Genomic DNA, 12314 nt, shown 5'->3' on the forward strand with positions numbered 1-12314 from the left:
GTAACCTTGGCTGCGTTATGCTGCCGGTTTCCCCAAGTCTTCTGAATGATCTTATTGAAATAGGTATTCCCTATTACAGCGCAGACTCAAACAACCAAACCCCTCTTTCTTGGGCGGCGACAAATGGCCAGGAAGAAATCACCAGGAAGTTACTGGAAGTAGGGGTCAACATCGAGCCTGATAAGCCTTCTTTCACCCCACTTGCGGCAGCTGCAAATAATGGCCATGAGGCAGTTGCTCAGTTGCTTCTGGAAGCAGGAGCCGATCCAAATACAGAGGATAAAGACGGTCGAACACCGTTGTCATGGGCAGCTAAGAATGGTCACGACGCAGTTATTGGGCTTTTAATGAATTACCATGCCACAATTGACAAGGAAGACAGCAATTGTCGAACGCCCCTACTATGGGCAGCGCGTTGTGGACATAGTACGACGGTGAAGCTTCTGCTCGAATCAGGGGCCGAGCCAGACCCCAGAGACAAGGAGTATCAGTGGTCCGCCTTGAGCTGGGCATGTGGCAATGGCCATATTGAGGTTGTCAAACTTCTCCTGGAAAATAATGCCAGCCCGGTTTCCAAGGACATTCATGGTTCGACGCCGCTGTTCTATGCTATCGAGAATGAAAATACTGAAGTTGTTCGCTTGCTGCTTGGCACAGTAGTTGATGCCAATACCACGGATATTAATTGCTTGGCCCCGCTCCCAGTAGCCACAGAAAATGACTTTCAAACGGAGTTTACTATGCTCATGGAGAATGATCTCTTCAAGCATCCTGAGCAGCTGTTCTATGCCGCACATCATGGGGAAAGTCAATATGCCAAGTTCCTGCTTCAAATTGGCGTTGATGCAAACATAACGACAGCAGAGAAAGGAGAATCAGCATTGTCAATGGCAGTTCGGAACGGGCATGCTGGGGTGGTGAGACACTTACTAGACCATGGTGCTGATGTTGATCATCAGGATCTTCACTATGGGAAGACAGCACTTTATATGGCCACTTGCGCAGGACAAGGAGATATTGTAAGACTACTTTTGGAGCGCGATGCTAATCCTCGAATCAAGAACATATATAGGGAAACGCCTCTGTCATTTGCAGCTTAGGAAGGAATTGGAGAGGTAGTCTGTCTATTATTGAATACAGGAGCTGATCCAAACAGTAAAGACATTTATGGTCGGACTCCCTTAATGTTTGCAGCAGCTATTGGTCATGAAGCTATTTCGAGCTTACTGCTACAGGCCGGTAGTGACATAAATACCACAGATATCAATGGCAGGACGCCTCTTGTGAATGCTGCGGCGAGTGGAAGTCTAACATTTGTTGAAATTCTACTTGATATGAAGGCCGACCCTGCCCGGAAGGACAAGTATGGACGCGACGCAGAATATGAAGCAAACAAGAGAAGGCATCGCAATGTTGCAAGAGCCCTGCTGTGCAGTACAGGCGGAGAGAATATTTTGCTGAGTGGAGCGAAGAGCTCAAAGAGATCACGGGGCCGGACGTTTTGTGACATATGTCTTGTGATATTACCGTATGGGGCACATTACTTCCATTGCAAAATCTGTCATGGCGGTGACTTTGATATCTGCCAATACTGTGAAGAGAGTGGGGCCTCTTGCTTCGTGGAAGGGCATCAACTTACAAGGGAATCATAAATTGAATGAAGACCATATGACATTGTGCCTTTACTACATGCTATACATATTATTCTAAGCCAAAGGTCAGTACATACGACCATAGGGTGTGGAAAACAGGGCTTCCCGTCCGCTCAGCCGTACTTAAAGCCATATGTTAAGCTCAGTCAACCATTAACTTTGCCTTTTTCTCATTGCTGCTATAAGGGTGATGGCCGGATGAGCTTTAGTTGGGTGCAGGTTATTGAGGTGAATGGCCCTAAATTGTCCGTATATGAATTTGCATTAAAGTCTAACTGATATCAAATACTTCAGAGTACTCGTACAGCACCCAGGAGACATGGTATCACAACAGACCAGACAATAGCAGTTTAAAGGGAAAAAGCATGATATAAGAAATTTTAGAAGAGAGTGCGGATGTGATATCACAAAAATCATAGAACAAGAAAAGCACAAAAAAAAAAAAAAAAAAAAAAAAAAAAAAAAAAAAAAAAAAAAAAAAAAAGAAAAGAAAAGGCCGTCATTAATTAATGAATGAGATCAGTCCTTCTACCCTGAATTTTAAGCTTAAGCATTCTGGGGAATGAACGCATTCAGGGGACCAGCAAAAACGGCGGGTCCATTAGCGACCTTCGACGAGCCGTTGGAGGCCACAGTGCCGTCCGCTTTGTTGAAGGACTGGTTAATGTCACCCGAGAACCCATAAGATGGGTATCCGTCGGCAGTCTTCTTGGCCTGACCATTGGCACCATTCGCTCTGGCTCCGGCGTCCCTGGCGACACCACCAGCACCACCAACGCGGTGGTCCTTGCGGGTGATGGCTGCTAGCTTGGGGATGTCAGTGGATTCAGACGCACTGCCAAGGCTGAAGATGGGTGACTCCCAACGCTCACCCTTCTCAGCAAGCTCTACATACTCCGTGGCCTTCGTGGAGATACCGCCAGGAAGCTTGACTTCGGGGAACTGGGAGTCGCGGAGGTTGGTGGTTGCTTCGACCTTACTGTCGCGCTTAGCAGTCTCTTCTTGGGACTTCTTCTTTCTCTCTGACATCTTCGCGCGAAAGATGTCCAGGTGACGGGAATAGATGCTCGTCTCATCCTCAGGGTCATTCTTCTGGGCGGATTCCTGTGCTTTCTTGGCATCCGTGTGTACTTCATTGAAGAAGCTATCACCATTGATGAAGGCCTCGCGGATCTTCTGCTCAAGCACCTTCTGCAGAATTGGACGAATCACACGGAATAAGAGAGGCTTGAAGGTTTTGAAGAGAAGCTTATGCTTGGACTTCTGCAACTTGATGTCCATGTTTGAGATACTCACAGAGACCTTGTCCAGCTTGACAAAATGTTCATGGTCTTCCTTTTAGGCGACAGAGGCGGCAATGTTGAAACCTAAGCCCTTGCCGCCAAGGGAGATATCCATAAGACCATTATCTGAGATCGATGGGAAGCCTGCCTTCTTCTTTATGTAGTAGCTGACATCAGTGAGGTCTGCTTGGATTCCAGAAGCAGAGATCATCATCTTGTTGTCCTGCTTGCTGCTGAGCTTTTGGCGTCCCCAGCGGAAGTAATTGTCACTGCCAAATTCCAGGATATTGGGCATTAAGTTGTCGCTCTCTATGACTAGGTTTTCCACCACAACATCGACAGTGGGATCCGCGAACTCAATGCGAGGGATTGGCATGTAGTGAACATGCGCAAGGATAGATGGCAATATCACATTCCCAATATCTTTAAGGAGGTGCTTCTTGAAGTTGACCTTGCCCTCTGTGTTGCACCCAAGATCAGTGAAGAGCTCCTGCATGGACTGACCAAATGCCTTGTTGTGGTCATCCTCATTGTACTGCTCAGAAAAGAATTTGATTTCATCCAGGATGTGGTCAGTATGGGCCTTGTACCGGTCTTGCAACAGGTACTGACCATGGTCATATAGGTGGTTCCATTCACGGTTGCACTGGTCCCCCATGACAAAGCCTCGCTCTTGTAAGCTCTTCCTGATAAAAGTGTCGACATTCTTGAACCACCCCTTGAGTTCATGATCCTTGTCTGCATCCTTGTAGACAGTCTCGAGAGAATCAAAAAAGTCATCCAACGACGTGCTGTTGGCGAAGCGCTCCAGCAATGTCTTTTTGAAAAAAATGGACATAAGCATCCAGTTCCAATGGCGAAGAAGAAAAAGAAAAAGTAGATCAACACTTACTCTGAGATTAGTCTCAACGGTTTTCACGCCCTGGTTGCCTCTGACTTCCCTGACCGAACCAGTCCCTTGCTGAGGAATATCCTTGGACTGTCGAGCATACTTCTCTGCAAGAGAAAGTAGGGTCTCGATGGCTTTCTGGTCTACAATATAGATGTTAATTAGTTACAAGGTTCAAGGTGGGGGGGGGGGGGGAAAAAAAAAAAAAAAAAAAAAATTAAGACTCACAGTCTGCGTGACCTTGAACTTCTATTACCATCTTCTTCAAACGCCGGATCGCCTGGTCGCGTCGCTCTGGAGGTATCTTTTCCGATAGATACTCTTTGGTCTTGCCAGCGGCCTGGCGCTTGCGGTCCTTTGCTGATTCTTTTGACACCTCTGCAGTCTGATTGCCAGTAGCGGAATCAGAAAGTTCGCTCGCACGATCCTTTTGCGCGCTGTCAACATGTCATTCCCATAGCAAGAATAATGCGCGGGAGACGGGAGAGCAGCTTACGCCTTTGTTCTTGTTGAATCGAGACTTGAGCTGTTCCGTTGACAAGCCTGCTGGCTTTTCGTGCCACTCATTCTCCTCAGCAGGTTGATCGACCTGAGCAAGCTGTTCTTCGGATGGACGGATTTTAGTGGGAGCGTACTGAGAGACATCGTTAGCCATGTCGCGCACGATGACCAACGCATCGCTCACTGTTCTCTTAGTCAGCTTCGAAATCTTTGAATTGAGGCAAGCTTCAAATCTACCTACGAATCTTCCTGAACTCCCCGTTGGTGATCAAAAGGGTGCCCAGGGTCTTCAGACCGTCCACGGCCTGGTTACCATCCTGCTTAGAGCCATCCTTATCGACGGTGGCACCAGGTTTCTTCGCCTCCACCGAGCCGAGATGCTGAGCCTCCCAGATGAGATCCTGAAGCAGTTGGCCTTCGTTCTTGCTCATGATCAACTTTCTGGCTTGGTCGATAACATTCCGAAGGTCCTTGACCAGTGTCTGGCCTTCCTCGGACAACTCCTTGGACGGAGATGAGAGAGCATTGGATTGAAGGGCACTGTTCAACGCGATATCGCATTGCTTGTTCGACGGCATCTTGCCGCGCTTTATGCCTGTACGTTTTGACCCATAGTGATTAGCCACTTCGACGACCCTACCCATTGGGGTGGAGGGGAAGGGGTACTGCGACTTACCATGATAGATCCCATACAGTTGGAGCTTTTGGTTAATGCTCTGCTCCTTCTGTTTGGGATCATTGGGACGATTGACCAGTTTGGACGGCATAATGGAGCTTGTTGGAACCATTCAAAGATACTAGAGAGGTCGACAAGAGAACTGAAATATTATGTACAGGAGATGGGATTTGATGCGATGATGACGCAACGAGGACGCAACGAGGACACAGGGAAGGTAACCAGATAGGGATTAAAAGTCGATTGGGGGAATCAGTCGGTAATAGTAGTAATAAGTAGTACTGTAGCACTGTCGTGTCGCTTGGATATGAGATTGGGGTAAAAAGAAAGAAACAAGGGGAGAATTATGGGGATGAATTGACTATGTACTTTCCATGACTGAGTGATGGAGGGTTCACGTCATGCTGAGCAGACAGGAATACATAAACATTTTTATTTATATGATGTGCCATACTCACAGGAAACGTTGCCAGTTTCTGGACAGTTGTGGCTTGTTTTGTACAGACTTATGATCTCATGCCGCACTCTCTTAACTAGACCGCATCATGGAGTACACTATCTACCCATGAAGTAGGCTCTAGCTCAGGATCAGTAATCGGGAGTCAATTGTCGTGTGCTGTACAAGGCCACCGTATGAGAATAGGAACTAGACTATATTATCCATTGAGAGAGTGTATGTGTAAATTGACTATCATACTATAGCGAGTACTTGTCTATCTAGTCAGTGCATTCACGCTGGCTTTTGGCACTGATGAAGATCGGATGAATGTCGGACCGATCTAGTGAGCTCCGGAGAAGTTTTATCGTACGGAGTGGTGGGACGCTCTTAGTTAGTTCTAGTAAGCACTCTACAGCAGACTCAATACTACGTACATTCCCTACTGCGCTTAATTGTCTCTACGGCCCACGGCTGTCATATGGGCCTCGTACGGTAATCCGGAGAATCGGCACCGCTGCCCCGAAGCTTCCCCGTTTCAGGCACCTCAATGGCCTCGGTCCGACCATTATTCCGCATCTTTGAATATAGTCAAAAGAAGGCGCGTGTTGGAAGATGTGTGGGGTGGAACACTCAGTAACATGTGAGACACTTCCCCAACTATAAAGCCCAAGGAGGTATTCAAACTGATCCAGAGTCAGCTGTAGATATTGGGCTACTGATGGCTATGTTTGGGATTGCCTCGGTCATTGGGCCTCTATTGAGAGGCGCCTTTACCGACCATGTCACTTGGTGATGGAGGTGAGTAACCTGAACAAAAAGGATACTAAAGTGAACTATGCTAACACAGGTCGCTGTAGCTTCTACATCAACCTTCCGATAGGCGCTGTGACGATTCTCATGATCCTGCTCTTTTTGAAGTTGGAAGAAAGTCCAAGCCAGTCAAATCAAACCAAGCGCAGCTTAATCTCGAAGCTTGACCCGATCGGAACACTTGTATTCATTCCCGGGATAGCAACTCGCAGTCATTGCGTGCCAGGTAATCCAGCCTGGGACAGGCCTGGGTGCTGTGTATGATGGAGGATAAGCTGTATGTGGTAGATACGAGGAGAATAAAACTGAGTTTGGAATGACCTGCTTGTACGCCTCTCACCGGAGGAATTCCGAGAAATAGTTGGCAACCTCCATTTCAAGTACACCAAGTTCTAAAGTAAAAAGGGCAGTGCGTCCAGGACATCAGTCCATCATTTGTGTCCCAGCCAACTCACATTCTCATGGCCACAAAGCAGATTTAACGTTTCATTTTGCAATAGAATTTCAAGAATACTCAGCCCAGGGGCCTAGCGATGCAAGATGTCTAGGAAAGCGAATTCTCCTTTATTTTGGGCCGTTCAAAGATGCTAATGAATATAAGCGATGTAAAATCCACGATGTGTGTTACAATCAGACGACAGAGATTGCTTCTGACAAGTGGATTTCTCCGTGATCTTCTTCGGCATCAAAGCATTCTTGAAGCCATCCGCCAAGACGCTGTCATTGGTCGGTTATGGCTTGTTATTGAGGTAAAGTAAGATGTTTCTTTCCATCATATTACTGCTTGGGCTCAGTCTCACTGGACTTCCAGTCATGACCCATCAATTCGTCACCAGACGACTGCATATATTTATTTGTATGTATTCTCTCGACTTACCTACTACCGGTACTAAAGCGAAAGCAGGACATTCTCAATCAAAATTGGCGTGGTAGTGGTTGATTGGCCGCCAGTTTCCACCACGGCATGCTGCAAGGACACAGTGCCAAAATTGATCGTGGAAATTGAGTGCCAGAGACCTACTGATCATGAGTCCCGATGCTGAAGGGCGTGCACTTACATGGCTTGAGCGCATTTAACGTGTGACGAAATCTCTGTCTCTTGTCAGAGATAACATTAAGGAAATTGGTAGAGCTGCCCATTCAAAATTCACTTGTTAGGTTGTCCCTGATATTCCCGAGGTTGCTTGACTTGTGGTAGATTGTAAAAGGAGTAGCTTTACTTTTAGGATGAGTACCAACAGACCACTTCGTCATGTCTGGTTTTGAATGGCTTCTAGCATCAACTCCATGCACAAGTGTGCATGCTGTTGATTGGCGACAGTTCCCTGATGAATATCATGTGGGTTTCCCAATTAGCTCACTGTGTGGCCCAATTGACCCAGATATCTAGGTGCAATAATTCGCTCACTATTGATCAAATCAAATCAATGCTCTCGCCACTTTCGCCTTGAATACTCGACCAGGCACCATTCGCATCTTTCATGCATTGGAGCTGGTGGTCAAATCCCTCATGTTTGGACGGATTACAGACGATCTCTGCCAGGCAATTTTAGATGATGAACGCGGCCTCCTAGGACGACATGAACTGGCACGTGTCCATGATGAGGATGAGGCGGCAGTGGCGTGTCAGTGGATTGAAACTCCATGGACAGCGGTTGATGCTGAATCTTGTGCGATGGAGAAACTGAATGAATTCCTTACTAGCATACCAGCAATGTAGTACTAGTCTGGCAGCTACAGTATATACCTAATGTCTCCCTTCTGAGAAAAGGAAACCTTTGGGAGGAGTTTGAGCCTGATTCTCCAATCCACCGGAGCTTTGATACATCAATTAGCGGTACTTGTCTCATTTTCCCTTCAGCTGTCGTTTTCGCACGAGTTTGATATCATTTGCCAGCCCTAGTGGGCGGTGGCTTTCCTTGTTTTTAGTTACAGCGCTGCAGAACAATCAACTATAGTAAATTAATTTGTGGTTCTTCAGTTCAGTATAGGGCAAAAAAGTAAATATAATATTTGACATACGACCTGGCCTATAGAATCGGTGGGGATCATAGAGCTCTTTCGCCTCAAGTCTTGTAGTTAAAAGCGGTCAGGAGCTCCGACCTGAAGCGTTTAAACTCCATGATGTCTAGGTCAGCCTTCATCTATGTCCATCCCAGTTTGAAGTCACTTTCAGCCAACTGGTTTGATTGTCGTTTACTTGTTTCCCTGGCTGTTACGTAAACAATAATAGCCACGTTCGAGATCCAACACGCCCCGGAAAAGGCCTCGCGTTGCAGCTATACATTCCACTTGATATTCCAGAGAAAGATGCACAAGCAGATGACGTTGAGCAAAAAGACATCCCAACCCTAGTTCGATTTTCCCGCGAACCGAGCCAGTCTGAGCTTCACCAAACGCATTCATATATGCCTAGGGCTCCTTCCTAACGGCTACTACTTCGACGACAGGAGGGACACTGTGTGCGGATGAGGAGAGCACAGCTCCAAAGTCGGAGCCTGTGATGGTGGGACCTCGAGGAGGTGTTTTGTCGCATTTGTTGAGGAATGACGCCCATAGTCCTGGACATGTCAGCAAAAGGCGTGTTTCTTCGACGGCCATGGGATCGGATATTGGCACGGCTGTGGCTTCGCCTCCATATGAAAAGAAGGGAAAGACCAAGTGATATAATAATAAACCCGAACATCAGACGATATCATCTCTGTTCCAGGAGTCGACGTTGAGCAGTCCAATCAAGATCTGGATGAGCTCCTCAAGCGAAATTGCAGGTACAACAAAACATGGTTGTGCTGTCAGGGATTGCCAGTGTGGCTGTTGGTCCTTGGGCGTTTAGTGCTCGGCCTATTGATATGCTCATCATTTTCCTCTCGGGCTGCATCCTCGGTTTCATGCGATATATCGTCGCCCCTCGGTCTGCCCAATGTCTTCGAAGTCAGTATCGCGATGCTCAACTCCTTCCTAGCCCAAGCCTTTGGCAGTATCTGTCACAATGGAGAGTCATTGTTCTGTTTCTCAGCCATCGCCCAGTCGTCTATCGCTTTGGTCTTCCCCTGTTTCTCCGTTCTTTGCAGTCTCGAATTACAGTCCCACCAGATTATCGCAGGTTCGATTCGTCTGGTTTATATCATCTACTCACTGCTCCTCGGATATGGTGTCACCGTTGGCACCGTTATTTACGGTCTACTCGATGGCAATACCACTCAGCAGTCTTCTTGTCCCGCCAACAGCTTGGATGTGCATTACAGCGAGTACATCCAACACTTTGTCTTCGTCGCCATCTACTGTTTCTTCGCGGCCATCCTCAACCAGGCTAAATGGAAACAAACGCCCATAATGGTTCTCCTTGGTACAGCTGGCTATGTGACCAACTACTTCAGCACGAAGAAACTCGGTTCCACCTCTCCTGTTGCCAATACCGTCAGTGCATTCACTATTGGCCTCTTCGCCAGTTTATACAGTCGTCTCTGGCACGGCCACGACGCTGCAGCGATCGTCCCGGGCATGTTCACACTCGTCTCCTCGGGCCTGGCATCCAGTGGATCAATTTTATCTGGATTGGCATACGCAGAGGAAATTCGGAACGGCACCGCCTCTCAAGATTCCTCTGCCTCGACTGTCCAGAACTCCTTGACTAGTTTGGGATATACTATGATCCAAACTGCGATTGGAATCACAGTTGGGTTGTTTATTGCTGCGCTGATTGTGTATCCGCGTGGAAAGCAATGAAGTGGTTTGTTTAATTTGTAGTTGGATCTTTCTGCATTTGCTTCGTATTTCCAGCGCAGATTTTTGAACATATGCATGCCTTCATTATTGGAGTATGGAGTACATACATTATACATACATAATTGCATCTACACCCAGTTTTGTCAATATTCAATAATCTATACTACACCCCTCAACCTCTCAACAGGTCTCTGTTTCAAAATCTCGTCTTCCGAGAACCAGTTCCCATGCAGCCCATACGGAACCCGTTGAGGCAGTACAACTCTAGTCACCACATCCCTCATATTCCTCGCATCAATAACCCACAGCTCGCTCTTCGCATCATCAACAGCATTGCCATCCTGATCAAGTTGCGATTCATCAAACACAAATGTTACCAACCACCCATCATCTTCTGTTACTGCATCACTACGTGGAATAAATGAACATTCCTGTGCATACCATTTATCCGGCATTTGAAAAACCGTCACCGGATCGTTAGGATCATCACTCTTCATAACCTCCTGTATAGATCTCCCATCCACACACCCTGATACCGGCGCTGGTAACTCTCTACCAGCACGATCCAACAACTCAGCCACGTCGATTTTAGTCAAACAGTCGATTTTAGGTCCTGCGCCGAGAGCTTCGTTAAATGAACCATTCCTGGTAGAACAACCATATACGAAATGGGTATTGCTCATCTCGAGATGAGGCGCGATATTCACGAATTCCAGTTCAATAGCCGAGAGAGCCCATTGTTTCGTTACTTGCTTGGTGGTGAGATTGAATTGGTAGTAGCATAATCGACATTGTTCTACCGTTTCGGTTGTGGGTGGTTGGATGTTGCCTGCGGAGAATAATACCGAGGCGGTTTTCATTCTGCAGCAGATCATGTTGACTTTGGATTCATTCTCACCCTTCTCAGGTGATAATGGCTCATCCCATGTATTGACCGTGTGAAAAATAGTACATGCATCCGTTTCAAACCATTGCACTTTATCTGGTGCGTATCGAGGGAACACACCGAATCTTGTTGTTCCATTCGGATTAAAGGCCACAACGGGTTTATTTCGGGCAAGATTAAACGGATCCAATGATAGGGGCATGTCGATGATGACTGTGTGATTATGTGAGACGCCAAAATCGTGCATCATTTTTGGTGAGAAGATGCCTGGGACGGGCATGTTGAGTAGGAGATGTCTAGCTTCTCCCTTTTGCTGTTTCTTCTCACTGGGTATGACGGAATATCGCACATATGGCTTGATAAACGTGGAGTGGAAGACAACCAATTCGCCAGTTTGGGGATCGACGTGTGGCTGTTATACTGTTAACGTGGCATGGTACTAAGGTAGTAGGTAAGATATACATACATGTCCTGTCGTCCATTCTCGGAGAGAACCCAGTAAGCCCGAGCCTCCAAAACCAGGCTTATCGTTAGCACTCTTGATACTCTCCCCCTCTGCTTTCCACCCATCAAACCATCCCACCGTGTACAGCTGAGGCAGAAACACCCTCATAGGTGGCCCACTCTCACACGTCGCCAACATCCTCTCATCATGGTGAACGATACTCGTATTCGCGACGCCGATTCTCCTAATCGGTCTCGAAAACCACGACCAGATCACAATACCAACCGTCCGCAGCATCACACATACAATCCTGACCAGACTCGACGCTGGATCAATCAACGTAGCAATACTGGGTAATACCGGCGCCCGGAGGAGAGGATTCTCAACCGCGGTGCGAAATACATCTGTAACCACGAAACGATTCACATATTCGGGTCTCACGCCATCTGTCGTGCGGCGAAAGAATACACCGCTCAGCATGCCATCGCCGTCAAACCAGTGCTCTGCCCGGTTGGGCTGCTGCGGGATATATGGGTTTGCGCCATTGCGGATGTATTGCCCGCCGATTAGTTCTCGGGGGATGGTGCCGTGGTATTTGCATGGTGTTAGGGTGTGTTGGTGGTGGACTGGGGCGAAGTTGCCCGTTTGTAGACTGCGTTGTGTAGAGTAATTGATTAGGTCTGTATTAGTATGAAGGTGTATATTGCTGAGGGTCTTACGGAGATTTGGATTGAGGTTTCGCTTTCTGAGACATGTTGATAGAAACTGGATAGATATCTGTCTTTGGTTTGTCGACAGTATTTCCGTCTCGCTTTTGGCAATGCGTGGTTTGTCTTTTACTATATATTTATGTATAATGTGGACTGTATCCACACTTTGTTCGCTCAGCCATAGTAATACAGTTCAAGAGTGATGTTCAAACTATTTGTAAGTACATAGCTAGGTATTTGCATGATCGTCACCATGCATGATGGAAATGTGTAGTATTACCACACACCTGCGGAAAT

The 12314-nt window shown here is 47.1% G+C and overlaps 4 protein-coding genes across 4 annotated transcripts; 2 read left to right on the forward strand and 2 right to left on the reverse strand.

Annotated features, from left to right (window-relative positions):
- Nucleotides 1-17: 17 nt before the first annotated feature.
- On the forward strand, nt 18-464 carry ASPGLDRAFT_124104 (ankyrin repeat domain-containing protein; the record flags this gene model as incomplete). Its single annotated transcript, XM_022540460.1, has 1 exon — nt 18-464. A coding segment is annotated over one exon (447 nt), but the record flags the coding sequence as incomplete, so codon positions are not given.
- A 1734-nt stretch (nt 465-2198) lies between these two features.
- Nucleotides 2199-5092, reverse strand: ASPGLDRAFT_66037 (uncharacterized protein; the record flags this gene model as incomplete). Its single annotated transcript, XM_022548973.1, has 7 exons — nt 2199-2983; nt 3020-3752; nt 3828-3967; nt 4053-4251; nt 4321-4508; nt 4567-4920; nt 5002-5092. 7 exons carry the CDS (start codon nt 5090-5092, stop codon nt 2199-2201), a joined length of 2490 nt encoding a protein of 829 aa, XP_022401985.1.
- A 3938-nt stretch (nt 5093-9030) lies between these two features.
- On the forward strand, nt 9031-9976 carry ASPGLDRAFT_25119 (uncharacterized protein; the record flags this gene model as incomplete). The annotated part of the gene is made up of 2 exons (XM_022543445.1): nt 9031-9181; nt 9213-9976. The coding sequence occupies 2 exons, from the start codon at nt 9031-9033 to the stop codon at nt 9974-9976; spliced, it is 915 nt and encodes a 304-aa protein (XP_022401986.1).
- A 158-nt stretch (nt 9977-10134) lies between these two features.
- Nucleotides 10135-12061, reverse strand: ASPGLDRAFT_73935 (carotenoid oxygenase family protein; the record flags this gene model as incomplete). The annotated part of the gene is made up of 3 exons (XM_022549709.1): nt 10135-11274; nt 11329-11959; nt 12027-12061. 3 exons carry the CDS (start codon nt 12059-12061, stop codon nt 10135-10137), a joined length of 1806 nt encoding a protein of 601 aa, XP_022401987.1.
- Between the last annotated feature and the right edge of the window lie 253 nt (nt 12062-12314).

The sequence above is a fragment of the Aspergillus glaucus genome (genome assembly GCF_001890805.1).
Source record: "Aspergillus glaucus CBS 516.65 unplaced genomic scaffold ASPGLscaffold_8, whole genome shotgun sequence".
Classification (NCBI taxonomy): Eukaryota; Fungi; Ascomycota; class Eurotiomycetes; order Eurotiales; family Aspergillaceae; genus Aspergillus; species Aspergillus glaucus.